The sequence below is a fragment of the Mesitornis unicolor genome, unplaced genomic scaffold (assembly GCF_000695765.1).
Source record: "Mesitornis unicolor isolate BGI_N332 unplaced genomic scaffold, ASM69576v1 scaffold4622, whole genome shotgun sequence".
Classification (NCBI taxonomy): Eukaryota; Metazoa; Chordata; class Aves; order Mesitornithiformes; family Mesitornithidae; genus Mesitornis; species Mesitornis unicolor.
In genome coordinates this window covers 58384-73411 of record NW_010168344.1, presented here as the reverse complement: position 1 = coordinate 73411, position 15028 = coordinate 58384, and the positions used below count along the sequence as shown (strand labels likewise).

The window sequence follows — 15028 nt, the reverse complement described above, 5'->3', positions numbered from 1 at the left end:
GGGAAAGAGGACTGTCTGGCTATTTGTTTCTTGGATTGGCTGCCTTTACATAATCAATGCAGATATATTTTTCAGTAAAAACTCAACCCAAAGTGGATCAACTCAAATATCTACTTTGAAGTTTAATTACAATAAACTTAACACATAATATCTCCCCTTTCAAACTTCCTGTCAAAACACCCATATGCATTTAGTGTCCTAAGGACAGACACTCTAAGTTATCCTGGTGATGCTTTTTGTGAAGGAGGAGCGAAAAGGCAAAAGAGACTTCTATTCACTTGAGTTTCTAAGGCAGTCTAGATGTTCAGTTTTTTTTGATTTGGAGTCTGCCCAATGACTACTTTCCTCTTCTTTTCAGGACATCTGTCAACAGTAAGTGTGATCATAACTAGAATGGCAGGCAGCCTGGATAACAGTCTGAAAAACTAATTTCTGTCAGTTTGCTTTTTAGGATGTCCTTTCGCCAACATTTATTGTACAATTTCATTAAATTAAGTATTTGGAGATACTTTAGTATGAAAAATTAAGACACAGCTAGACCAGTTTTAAATGACAAACCAAGCAACTAGCAAGACTAGATAGTCTAACAGTGAAAAGTCTAACTCAGGGATAATAAAACTGTTCTGAGCTTTGGGTATTTTTTTAAGGTGTCATTACACTGGTCTATAGTACTCAGCTTCAGTGCACTGGGACCTGCAAGGAACAGAGAAACTGATTGCCTTTCTACAAGCTTTTCCAAAGTTATGCATAAGTAGTAGCCTTTCTAGTCATAGGTGCTTGTTCATTAGAAAAAGAGACTTTCTTCCATAATCAGTCAGTCAAGGCAGTTTGTTGGTGATATTAAAAACATATTTTTAATACTACTTTTAGCCCACACCCAGCAGCTTTACTCTTTAGCCCACAAAGGCCATTGACAGCAGAGGTCAGTATAGTCCTGATCGTTTCACAGAGCAAGGAAACAGAGAAATAAGGCCCCAGGGAGGGGTGCCTTGGCCAAAGCCCTGTTGCAGGACAGCCTGAGGAGCTGATGGCACCCAGCTTTCCTGAGTTCGAGTCTCAGGACTTAACAAATATGTCTTGTTATTCCCAAGCCTTCTATTCAATAATTATAAAAAGATCTCATAAGAACCAAACTTGAAATGCCAAATTATTATTTTAATGGCCAAGGCCTAGAATAACAAACATGACACACTATCTTCACATCTACATTCTTTTTAAAAAAGCATCAAAGTACTAAATTATCATTCGTCTGATTTTGTAGTAAACTAGAAAAGCCTAATACTGTATGATTGGCTTTGAATGACAGCCTCTGCATGGAGCAACTGAATTAGTCTTTAACTCACCTAGTTCAGGACAGCATATTCTCTCTCCATTGCAAAGCACATATTTTGTGACACAAAATTACTGTAAAATATTACATGCTTTAAACAGCTGTTTAAATGACCTGACTTTCCGCAATTATTTCTCAGGTGAAATCTCTCCTGGATTCAATGGCAGCTTTGAGAAATAACGGTTTGCTATCAATGCTTGCGAAGCTATTGCAAAAATAACGATTAAAAATGCACGAAGTGTAGATTACAAATGAGTTGATAAAAGAATCACCAGTTATCCATCAATACCCATATGCCAATGCAAAGTTTGCACAGAGATTGTTGTAATTTTGGAGCTTTATGTCACAGGTTTACACCTTAAGTTTTACAGTAAATTCAAAAGGAAAGTATGGTCTCAGTAGCCAGTCTTCAGTCTCTTACAGTCTACAGAGGGCTGAAAAACAGATTTACACATTTTGGATCCACCCTACAGACTGAAACAGGGGACCTGTTTTTATTATCTTAAATGTTGTGGTTTTTTCAACTAAGGATTTAAAAATGAGGCAGCCCCCTATTGATAAGCTGCCATGGTCTGCAATAGTTTCTAGTGCGATTGCCTTCCTCTGTTTTAAATGTCTAACTTGCATTCCAGTCGGTGGTGCGGGCAAGCACAGACATTTTAATTTCATGGCAAACAGGCTTCTTTTTCCCCTAATTAGAAACCAAGGGCTCTAGAGTTCTAATATTGGCTTGGTTTCCCATTTAGTACAGGGCAGACTTTGCCAACTCACCTCACCTCTCTGGCTCAGTTCCTTCATTAAAAAGATGGAGCTATAAACATACCTACCACACAGGATCTGTAAGGATTAATTAACATCTTTACCCTTTGAATACTTGAAGTGATCTGTAAGTAGTTCTACATAGCAACAGCAGCAGCCACACCAAAGCTTGATGGGATTGCTTTTACTCAGTGAAGCTACCTCTGGCAGATGCTTTGTATAAAATCAGTACTTCTGAAGGAAGACCTTTAAAGTTTTGTTATACCAATTCTTCTAAAGCTGGGAGCTTAGTTTTGTGTCAGTTGCACTTAGCACTTCCCTTTCTCAACAGAGCAGAGTTAGTTTTATATAATGCAAAATTATCATGAATTAATAAGAATCCATAGCATTAAATACAGGCTATGCTACAAATCACATAGAGAACTGACTGGATGGATGAGCTTCTGTCGACTCATCAGAAAAACATCAGGAAAAACAATTATGTAGGATACTCCGGTCTGATCCTAAGAGATGACTGTTATACACAGAAGACAAAATATCTCGGAGGTAATTCCAGGCAGGAGAAAAAGGTGGAGGAAATGTCAAGGAGATCTTAAATAATGTCACACTAGTTTAATTCCATCTGTGTAGGACTGTACCATACATGTTTGATTTAACCCACCTGTACACAATTTCCAACAGGAAAGCCATACCAAGCAATGATTCCCTCTTCGCTTATCCCAATTCCCCACCACGGTATGTGGCAGAATCACACTTTCATGGAGGCAAGACCAAAGCACTGAGGGGAAATCAAGGAAATGGATGACAACGTCCAGAACTGAAGCTGCAGAGAAAGGCCAAGACGAAAAGCAGTGCTGGGAGGCAACAACCCTGACAGATAAGGTGAAAGTATGGTCTACAGTGAGCAAGAGAAGAGATAGCAGGAAAAGCTTAGTGGAGCAGAAATTGTTTTAGCCATGTTCAACTTGAAATGAAGGCTGGAGATTCATGGTGAGGTGTCAGAAACAAGGTAAGGGTCCAGCCTGCCCAAGAGGAATCAGCTCCACAGTGGAGATGAACTCTCGACATAGAAGGTGTTAGGGAGTGCCAGCTAGAAATAAGGTGAAAAACAGGGAAAACAAGGAAGAACTACAGATTTGCAAAGTAAAGGAGCTGATCAGACAAGGTTGATGAGGATGAAGTATCGGTTCTGAGCTCTGCTTGGAAAGAGATGAGCACAGGGATCACAGCTGACAGTTTCTGTGCTGTGCTAGGTGTCGATACGAGACTGAAAAGGAAGATGTAGGCTGGAACTGGAGGAGAGTGACGAGAGAGAGAGTTAACACAGAAAGAGCTTGAGAGATGAAAGGGAGATAGGGTAAGATTTGGAGAAGCAACTCAAGCTAATCAATCTATTTGCATACATGTAGTGAATGTTAGGGTTTTTTTTCTTTCTAAATTAGAGAAGGCTAAAACTTGCAATGTAAAAAGAAAGAGCCAAAGTTAATGGGAGAATAGGAAGTGTGGGGATAAGAAAGGGAGTGAGGGAAATCTGACATAATAGCTCAAAGGTGGGCAACAAAAGAATTTTTTTTTACATCTGTAAGGAGAGGTGGAGACAGAAAAAGCAAATGAAATCTGCTTTTTTCCAGATTTAGAAGAAACTGAAGATGTTCTCTGCAAAGAAAATAATGTTAAGGTATCTAAGTCAGCAATAGAAAAGATACTGGAAACTGTGATTAGGACATTTGATTGAATATCAACAATGGTTAGCAAGGAAGATCAGAAAACAGGAAAAGAAGAAACAATAGAAGAGGTCCTTCTGCCTCAGAGGGACCTTAGAAAGACAAAATTTTCTATTGTGTGAGATGATCAGAAACTACAGCACTGGGAGAATGCTGCCCATTAGGGCACCCGAAGGCCGGGCTGCCTTCTACTCCTTTCATCCTAGTTTCCCTCACTGAGCAGTTACTTTGTGCTCCAAAAAGACTGAAACAGATACAGCTGCTGATGGACTTAAAAGTCAATACTAAAAAAATATACCACTGAGTCAAGACAATTGCATGTTTTGTTTCTTGACCCAGGAGCTTTTTAAGTTAACTTTCGGTAGGTGAGCACCTCCTGTCACTGTTTTAGGGATTCCTGGGAAAACTATCTACCTTTTGGTTCTCAGACAAAACTGTACTACAAACTCCTTTTCATGTTTAACTCTCAGCTTGACTCTTGGATCTCAGCCTCACCAAAAAGTGCATGCAGCACAAATATCCCTCTTTTACCAGCAACCAAAAAATCACATAGTTCTTGTTCCTCTGGAAAGGATCCATGACCTAATCCATATAATCACATATCTTATTTGCCCAGTACTGTTCAGATCTGCTCTGAGCAACCTGTGCTCAGCATGTATAGCTGTCATCTGCACAATGACTTAAGTTATATGAGCTCCCTTAATTCTTCATTTCTCATGACAGCTTTTCTCAACATGCCTTGTTGAGAAAGATTATCATCAGATCTACAAGGAACAGCAAATCATTAAAATGTTTCCTGTAATTTGATTGAAGTTTGGAGAAATAGAGACTGGGACATGTAAACTGCCATAAAAGATGCATTTGCCTATTACATTACACTGGAAATGTGGGTTGCAGACAGAATTTTACGATGTGAGCACTGCAGTATCATGCTTTAAGCTGCATTTTGCTATGGGCTTGGGAAGGTGATTCTACTTGTATTGGAAAGGTGAGGGTCTATTCCATTAGAGTCTCTTGGTAAAACATAAATTTCCTGAATTCTCCAGGAACTGTAAAACATCAAGCTTCAGGATTGTGATGAATTAAAAAATGGCCTTAAATTAATTGACCAAACAGAACAATTACAACAATCATGCAAGTTGGTGGGCCTCTCTGCTTGCTTTAAGTGCCTTGATAAATAGAAAGGTCACAAAAACTCACCATGACTTAACTGGATGTGTGGCAATCAAACAGATGAAGTATGACCATCAGTACTTTAGGTTCTCCCTACCCACCAAGGAATACTATTAGAACTATTTCAAGGTATCCACTGCACTAACGACTCAGAGACTAGTTCCTGGCAGGAAGCGCTGAGTAATTGTGCTTCTTCACCACATGGGAAGAAGATTTATGCAGACAGAAATCAGGGTTAAGCAGCAAGCACAGCCCTGACTTGTGTCTCTGGGTCCAGGAAGAAGTTACTTCTTCAGCTTTATCTACATTTCTCCTGTTTGCTTAGGTCTTTCCTCTCTCATAAGAATAAGGACTCTGAGACTGCCATAAATAATAAATGGCCAAAGCCTGGGAAGTCATGGAGTTAGGAGACCCTTATATGCCAGCAGTAACATGACAGCTACACAGCAATACTGGACGTATTCTAAATTCTGATTGACACTTTATTCTTCCTCTCTATACATGGGTCTATATACATAGCAGTCTACCTACTTGTTTTGCTGATATTGTTGTCATTCTGTTTGATAGACTCATCAGTGTGGATTAGGGTCAGAGCACACTGGCAATCAAGAGTATTAAACAAGAGGCTGTAAGACTGCTCAAAATATTCACCCAAAAAAATCTCAAACTATTCTTTTTTCCCAAAAAAAAATAAAATCCAAAGGCCACCTTCCAAATGTCAGTATGTGCTACAGCTAAATGTTATAATACAGTTCGTATTACAACAGCAGCAAAAGACTTATACTGGGCATGTCCGTGTGTCCTATTCCCTTGTGTTCTGTGATATGATGTCAGGCTAATGAAAAAAGGGAAAATAAAAAAAAAAATTATAAGCATGTCTTGGTAAAGACTGTTTTTTATTCACTAGGAAAAAGTTTTTTCGTCCTCTTCTGACCACTGTACATTTATGAATTATATTAATAACAAGACTTGACATTGTTTCCTGCTATATAAGCATATATACTACTAGTAGTGAGAGACTGAAAGAGCTGATGTCTCAAATGCTGTGGCAGGACAGGTCCTGCATAGCAAAATCTGCAAGTTCTGCTCTGTAATGAGAGGAAAATAAGTGCTGGAAGCAGAGACGCCTGCCTGTCCCAGGACTCGTCTGTGTTGCCAGGCAAGCTACTGTGGTGAAGGGGCTCATGACCACCCCCCTGACAAACTATGGCACCTGCATCAAGGTATCTGCAGGGTAAAAGGTACTGACCAGTACTTTTCAACAGAAACGGAGTTTTTACAGTGTATTCTGCACATTATGGTTTTGGGTTTGATTTTAAAGAACCGCAAACTATATAAGCGTGACTTTGCATCTACTTTTTAAACCTCCTGAAAATACCTTTGTGCTTACTGACATTTTTCACACCTTCAGTTCTTTCAACTTTGTTCCTTCACACTTCACACATTCAGAGCAGCATCTTCTGATGCAATTTGTACAAAATATTTCTTGCAACTTCTTATGTTAATTGCTCTGTGTATGCTATAGATTGGTGAGCCTCAAGGTCTGCAAAATTTTGTTTAGGCATGACAAAGCCAGCAGTTTTCTGAACTTTCCACATCTCTTCAACAAATAAACTCTGGAAGAGCCTCTGGTTGGCATGGTACACCTTTTCCAGTTGCATTCTAGCTGAAACAGTAGCTAAGCTTTGTGTTTTTGAAACTACCAGGATTAAAAATAAAAATTGAAAAAAAATTAAAAAACTTGACATGTGAATCGAAGCTTTAGTCCACCTAGCTTGATTTCTTCTTCCTAATCACTGTCAGTAGCAGATACCTCTATGGAAGTTTTATGAAGCTTCAAATGTGGACAGGAAGCTTAAGAGGTCTACAAAAATAAGTTATTTTTACTATTACAGTGTTTCATTCTCAATCTGCAATAAGTTTATTGGCTAGTAATATTACAAATAGAAGAGAAAAAACACAAACTTTGTCCCCAGTATCCTTGCTCAGCCTTAACAGGTCACAGAGGAAGCTGTTGTTCGTATTGCTCTGCTGAAACTCTTGGATGTGAGGATGGAGCACTGGCAGTCTAGCTTGGTAGCTCACCACACACCCAAGCCACCTCCTGACTGCGTGACTGGTGAGGAGGTTCCAGCAGTTAAAGGAAGTAACAAGTGAAGCACTGGCAACTGACTCACCTTTAATCTTATTTACTGTAAGAATAGGCTGCATATGAAAATTCAAACCTCTGCTTTCATTTCATGTGACAAGTTGCACAGAATCAATGAAAAACTGTAGAGAGAAATAAGCAGGGAAGTAATTTTCTTGTAGCTGAAAAAACCTTCCTTGAAGAACCCCCAGAATACACAGAAGAAAGATAAGTCTTCTCTAAAAGACAGAAAAAGCAGGAAAGCAGGTGTCAAAACTGCTCGACCAGCTACTCCAGAACTGCTGCATTATTTCGGTAATTTATAAAGTAAAAAGAAATGTGCCCAGCAGCTATGTGGGCATCTTACAAAGAATATAATATACTAGCTGTAAATGCTCCTGTGAACACCACAGATTGTGCTGGTTTGGCAGCAGTGCTTCAGTCTTGTAGCAAGAAGTGCAAGGCTTCTGGGAAATCGATAGTTACTTTTGCTTGTGTTTCTCCTCCCTCGGATTTTTCAGAAATTATCTAGCACAAGTGTGAACACAGCCACAGTCCCAGCATAGAGTAGGAGCAATTTTTGACAATATCTGAATTCCAGACATACATGTCCCAAAGTGTAGAAGGACCTCATGAATGGGATGAATAAGAACACTTTACATAAGACAGAGTTATACTACCACTGAAACACAGCTACACAGAAAGGAACACAGTTGACGTATATGAAGGAAGGTTTATATCAAGAAACATACTTCAAGCAAAACTTCCCTTTGGACTAGAATTACCTTTTCCTCTTCCACTTCTGCCAAGATCTGTAAAAAGATAGAGGGATAACGTAATCCCACACTTTGTAAATCTACTTAATATCTAAAGAAATTAGTTAGGCTTGTATTCATCCTATGCAAAGTACTTTCATAGAATCATAGAATAATTTGGTTGGAAAAGACCTTTAAGATCACCAAGTCCAATCATAACCCGTCCACTACTAAACGATATCTCTAAGCACAACACCTACCCATCTTTTAAATGCCACCAGGGGTAGTGACTCCTCCACTTACCTGGGCACCTCGTTCCAATGCCTGATAACCCTTTCAGTGAAGAAATTTTTCCTAATATCCAATCTAAACCTCCTCTCATGCAACTTGAGGCCATTTCCTCTCATCCTATCACTTGTTACTTAGGAGAAGAGACCAACCCCCACCTCACTACAGCCTCCTTTCAGGTAGTTGTGGAGAGCAATAAGGTCTCCCCTGAGCCTTCTTTTCTCCAAACTAAACAACCCCAGCTCCCTCAGCCGCTCCTCATAATTCTTGTTCTCCAGACCCTTCACCAGCTTCATTGCCCTCCTCTGGACATGCTCCAGTGCCTCAATGTCCTTCTTGTAGTGAAGGACCAAAACTCATGAGGGGCCCACAGTACTTGAGGTGTGGCCTCACCAGTACCAAGCATGATCACACAGAAAGTTAAATGAAAGAATTTGGCCCAGGGGGTAGAAGAATATTTCAAATAGCTTTTTATGGTTGGCATAAATATGTAAAGCTACTCATCAGCTTTTTCTGAAAGTCTGGAAGCTGATTGGCTTTAAGAACCTGATGAAAACTTAGTATATGTATTATGTATTTTTGTATAACATGCCTATATACGTACAAATACATACATATGGGTATAGGCAATCACACAGAGGCAGCTGTCAATTCTCCAAGACAACATATAGCACATAACTTGCTTAGTAAAGAGCAGCAAAAGCATTGCCTTCTGAGACACATCTTCCCGCCTTGTAGAAGCCATCTGATGGCAAAAGAGCAAATTCCAGTGATGTATGCCTTCACTTCCACCAAATTAGTCAAGTCTTCTTGACAGTCTATTAGAAACAAGAAAGATTTCTCCTGAAGGAAGAAGTCTGAGAGCTGAAACCAGAGCTGGTCTAAGCTCCAACTGATATCCTGTAGGAAGGTGTATTGAAAGTAAGAGAAACAGAAATTTTCTTTACAGGAACTAAGCCATGCTGCAGCAGATATTGCAACTTCTGTAGGTATGTGACAGTGATTACTAGGGATTACAGTAAAAGGTAAGAAAACCAGGAAGGCAGGCGAATAAGGTGTCATTTAATGACACTTCTCAAAACAGAAACTCCACACTACAGCAAAAACAGCATGAAAGCAATTATTTTGCTGATTTATTGTCTATTGAGAGCAGACCCCACAGGTTTATTTTGCCTAATTTTCAGGTATGCAGGACTCCTTTTGAAAGAGAGGGGGAAAATTCATGGCATGCAGCACTTCTAAAAACTTTAATTTCATATTGCCATCTACCAAACAGTACTATAGAAAGACACTCTAGAATAAGACTGCCAGAAACTGCCAATGTGCATAATACAAAAGAGGTAGCAGATCAATGCTACAGTGGTAATAGCCAATATAGACCAAAAGAAAAGCAGAAATACCTTGATCAGCTTCAGGCTTTAAACTAAACTCTTGAAATTAACCACAGATGATTCACAGACACTGGAGAGCAGAGGAAGATCAGAAGTAAGTGGTATTTAATGAGGCATGTCATGATGGTCAAAATGGTCAGACAAAGAACTACTCCCAACCACGTATGCTGCTTTTGTACAGAGTGAGGCAGAAGTGAGCCTTCCTTTCAAGTAATTGAGAGTGTGGACTATTCACATGTATCGTATATGCACATTACAGAGTACTGTGCACACTGTGAAATGATGGCAGCCCTTTGGTGAGAAGTGCTCAGCACTTTACGGATCAAACCTAAGGAATGAAAAAAGTATATATGGTAAGAGCTGACTGTGAACAAATGCATGGACATGCTGTAAAGAGAGGAAAAAGAAATCCCACAAGTAAGGGAAAGGCTTGGCCATGCAACTTGGTGAAAGTGGAAAGAACCAGATGGTAGGACACAGGTCTTTAGAAAGTGTGCTCAGTCCCACAGGCTGAGCCCCAGCTCTTACCACATTAAACTGGAGCAAGCAACTAGGCAGAAGGAAGGATGTCCTTCAAAGCAGAGTAAGAGCTGCATCTATTTGGACTTAATGTTCTCAGAGCTGCTTTAAGGAAATCTCACACTCTCACATGCATTTTGTGCATAAGCATATATGAGAAAGAGTGAGTCAGTACCAAAGTTAGCAATTCAGTCCACACTGACCTACGGATTCAAAAATACATCATCAGACCTTTTGAAGCTGGCTGACCAGAGATGGGATAGAGTGCTCTCCCTTCAGTCTCTGGTTCAAATTTAAATTGAGTTCAGGCTTTTATTTCAAAAAAGTTACCTGATAGATTTGTGATATTCTATGTGAAACACAGTGGTGACAGCATTCAGTACCCCTTAACATAGGCTACTCTCCCATCAAATCAGCCCAACAACAGTCACCTTTTAACAACTGTGCTGAAAGCAAATTGAAGGATGAACAGTCCTATTCCAGAATATTGCAATGCTGAAGGGAATATATCCATCTACAGAAGAAGGGAAACCTAAATTACAAATAAACCATCTGAATAAATCATTAAACACCGAGCACTTTGTCTGACTCCAGTGTAATGATGAAAAGCCATACTCAAAAAGGTAAAGCAGCAGTGGGAAGTTAAATGCATCATCCTGCTTCCAAGAAACATCCTTTCTCTTAATAAGCTCCCACTATAGATCAACTCACTACCAAAATCTTACATAAAGCAATAATCAATAATACAGTCACTGTACACATAAAAAGTTCGCATCAATTTTTTTTTTGTCTCTGTCTTTTTGCAAAGTCTTCTATGGACAACGGTACCATCAGACACAACAGAAGCAAACTTTTGCTAGCATCCACCTGTGAAGATTAACATGCAGGCTCAGAAAAAAAAATACACCAAACCTGTCTCCATTATCCACAATAATTTTAATACTCACATTCCCTAGTTCACATACCTAGCATAGAAGTCCATAAAAAAGCAGAAAGGAAAAATGTCAGCACATCCATACTAGCAGAACATTACTGATTCCATGGGATCGTACATTTAAGACTTATAAGTTTCATAAAACTACTTATCTATTAACTTGCAAGAATAGAAGAAATTGTAATCTTAAAGACGATCCATAAACCACCATACATTTTAAGACAGTCTTTTATCCAGAGAAATTAAGATATCTACCGTATCGTGGAATTGTACAAAGCTAAGCACTTAATTCTGTAGTAAGGACTTAATTTTAAAACTCACAAACTCCTGAAAAGACATCTTCATATTTTGAGACGGGCTTCTTTTGCTTAATGTTTCTTTTATTTGCTTTAAGCTTACTTCAACTGAAATAGCAGAGAATATACCAAGATATTCATTAATCTTTTATTAAATTGTTTTACACTTGTACTCTGATTTTAACCTCTCAACTTCCCACAGTGACAGTGTTATCAATTGCCTTCACAGAACACCAAAGCTTTTTATATTTATAGTCACACTCATTTCAGTCAGGCTACAGGGCACAGATGTCACAAACCTACAGCAACATAAAACATCAAACAGGTAGTTTAGCCGTACATCTTGGTAGCACCAGAAATACAGCTCAGAACTTCCCAGTTCAAAGTGTCATTTGAACTGAAGGCATCTCTATGTGCAGTTCAGAGCAGGAAAGCTGCTACACGCCACAGAGGGTAATGTGCCACAGTCTGCCTAATGCCATGCTGCCTCTTCAGAGAAGAGGTTGTCCTGGTTAAACCACGACAATGTCTAGACATCATCTCCTTGTCATGAACATTACCTATCAAAAACAGCATTCTCTTCATCATTGTTGCTTTCTCCTTCATCAAATCAGCTACAACTTTGGTTTTGGAACTGACCTCAGAACTGTAGATCCAAGAGCTGGGATACTCATGCCTGTCCATTTTAAGTTCTCCACATGTTACCACCTGCCGTATGCCAAGCTGCATGTGGCAGTGGGACATTATGCTCTTGTTTATGAGAAAACACCAACCAGGTGCTGCACTCACCTTCACAATCAGACTCCGGTGCTCCTCAGACTGACTGAAGTTTGTGCCCATTTCAAAGATGCTCATCATTCCTTCCTCACACAGGCTCATCCAGGTGTGGTATTCTTCACTCTCTGGCAGCCTATCCCAGAATGTCTTGAAGACCTCCCAGACTGTTTCCTGACACACTGAAGGTACAAGAAACATCTAGTGTTAGTACAACAGGAGTGCTTCCATGACATGGGTGGTCAGGAAAGTACTGTCCAAATGTTGTATGCTTTTCAATACATTAATATATGGAATACAGTGACTATACACCTATATGTATATGTGTAAGGCATTGAAGGAATTGACAGTGAAGATCTGGTGGATCTTCCACACTCCTACTACTTCCCTTCCTGATTTTTTAAATGAAGTAATTGATTACTTCACTAAATTAAAAAAAAAAAAAATAGAGAGCAAGAGAGTGCACACTAGTCTCCTAACAACCAGCAAGAACAACAGTATTTTTACTGAGTAAATCAGTAATGGGTCAGATTTTTAGGAAATTTAGAAAACCAAAATCATATGGCAAATATTCTCACACAAAATAGAACTTGAGCTTAATTTGTAAGAATGATAGTTGAACTGATCAAAGTTTTAGAGGCTAAATTAGTAACAATTCCTTTGGATTTGCCTTTACATGGAATTTAAAATAAGTTTCAGAAATTATAAATGCATTAATAATTTGAAACACAAGGCAGGATGATGACACAGTAACACAATATGTTAAGAAATGTCAGCCTCTAACCATACTGCATGTATGCACTGAGAAAGAGCTAAGCATCTCTGACTGAACAGACAGTCTACAAATTAAGGATTAAATTATCTACTACTACAGCTGCTTTAACCTCCCTATCTCACATGTGCACTTTGCCAATCAGAGCAGTTGGTCACATAATGCTCAAGCACGAACCTCTCTGTGACCCAGGATAACTGGAAGAAAGGAAGATTTATAGGATTTTCCTTGTGTCCTGGTAGAGAACAGTGTTAAAAGGAGAACAACTCTAAAAATCACTCACAGCAGATGCCAGCCTGGAGTAGTAGCAGACAAACCTGCTTTTTGGCCTTAATCGGATTTCACTAGTTATATATACACAGCTCAGCAGAGGAATGCTTTGCATTCAGGGAAAGTCTTGACATTGCAAACAAGATCCTACAGGAGACTGACCATGAATCTATCTTTGGAAAGTAATTTTCTTCAATCATCTTAAAAATAAACTCCAGGCTGCCAAAACCAGTACCTTGTCTTCTTGACAATCAGCATTCTGAATTCTGAAATTGATTTAATGTACTTGTGTAGAACTTAACACATAGATCCCCTATGGAAACATAACTTCATTCAAACAAGAGATAGACATTTTTCTTCAATGCAAAAGCTTTATAAATAACAGCCTTAAGGAACTGTTTCACATGCAGTAGCATCTTTAAAATTCAGCTGATTCTGTCACGTTGGATGGCACCTTGCAGAAAAAGCTGTTTTCTCCATCCAGTATTTCAGTTTATGAGAGCAGTTGAGACCATTTCTCCATTGTCAAACTCTGCAGATACACAGATATCTCTCATTTCCACTCCGCATTCCTGACAGCTTTCCTACATGGTGATTAGCCTTCTAGCTCATTTGACATGTACAACTAGAGAAGAATGCAGTTCTCAAACTCTGCGTTATTAACTATCAGTAGTATAGCACTGTTCTAACACCCCCTCAGTTTCCAAGTAGCTAACTTTATCTGTAAGACAGGGTAATTAGGTAAGGAGTATTAGAGATGCTTCCAGACAGTTTTTCTTACGTGTCTTTACTAATCAGAAATAAATAGCCAAATTTACAAGCATCCATGCATCCTCTCACATGCTTGCTTCTACAGCAGCTGAGGAAGAATACCTCTTTGAGGCATGGACCATGCTTCTGTATGACCTCTGCACTGACCTCGGGCAATGAAGCCGTAATCCTGCTCCAGGACTTCTGGATCCTGCTGGACTACTGATAAGCTTCCTGAAGCAGAATGGCATCTGTAGTATCCTCTCTACCATCCCACACCTAAGAGCTGGGCATCCATGAAAAGATCAAATTCTAGTTTCAAATCCAGAAGCCTACACTAAGGAATACCACTCACTCTTACTTCTTTTGGCAGTACTTGTATCCTTCATTCTGACTAATGGATCTTTCACTCCAGGTGCAACATTGTACGGCAACAATTTTGTAATAAAATTATTATACTGTGGCTGGAATAAGCCTTCAGCAGGCTATCAGTGAGAGGTGAAGCTATGGCAAGGCCTTGCAAACACATTGCAGTGGCACTGTCTAATCCTACAGTTTTCAAAAGGCAAAGGGCTGGCTTTCCAGTTGCAAGTAATAATTAATTACTGCCAATTAATTGGCAGTAATAATTGAAGGCAGTTTTCCTTAAGGCTCTTAAATAAGTTTAATCTCTTTTTTTTGAAGAAACATGATGAGACAGTGTCTTGCTTGAATACAAGCTGCTGTTGTATGAACAGTTGTCCCAATGAGCTCCTAGTAGATTAAGGATTTGTTGTGTGTCCTTTCATTTGGAATTAGACACCTCACTGAATTCCAACCCCAAAGGCTGTGTGCCATCTGTGGTCTCCAAGCTGATTAATCAGATGTAATTTGTCAGAACAGGGTAATATTTTCCATGGAAAGAGGAAAGGGGACACAGATAAGGAGTCACATTCTGTCATCTTTAGCTTGTGTCCTAGCTAGCAATTTCCACTGCAGCAAAGCGACAACAAGCTGGACAGTACGGTACAAATTGCTTCCATATTCAGAAGGAAAAGGCTGGCCAATTTCTTCTTCCCAAGTGTTTTGTTACTTCTGATATATGGGAAGGGATTAAAAACCCCAGGCAAACAACTACCATGACTGCCATTTAAACAATTAGCGTTGCCGAGGAGACGGGGCTGTG

The 15028-nt window shown here is 39.4% G+C and overlaps 1 protein-coding gene across 1 annotated transcript in view; it reads right to left on the bottom strand.

Moving 5' to 3' along the window:
• Positions 1-15028, bottom strand: part of IMPG2 (interphotoreceptor matrix proteoglycan 2) — a 57909-nt gene that overhangs the window by 34868 nt on the left and 8013 nt on the right. The window contains exon 3 of the mRNA XM_010178971.1: positions 12087-12253. Coding sequence (XP_010177273.1) covers positions 12087-12253 — 167 coding nt within the window. The remainder of the gene's footprint in view (positions 1-12086; positions 12254-15028) is intronic.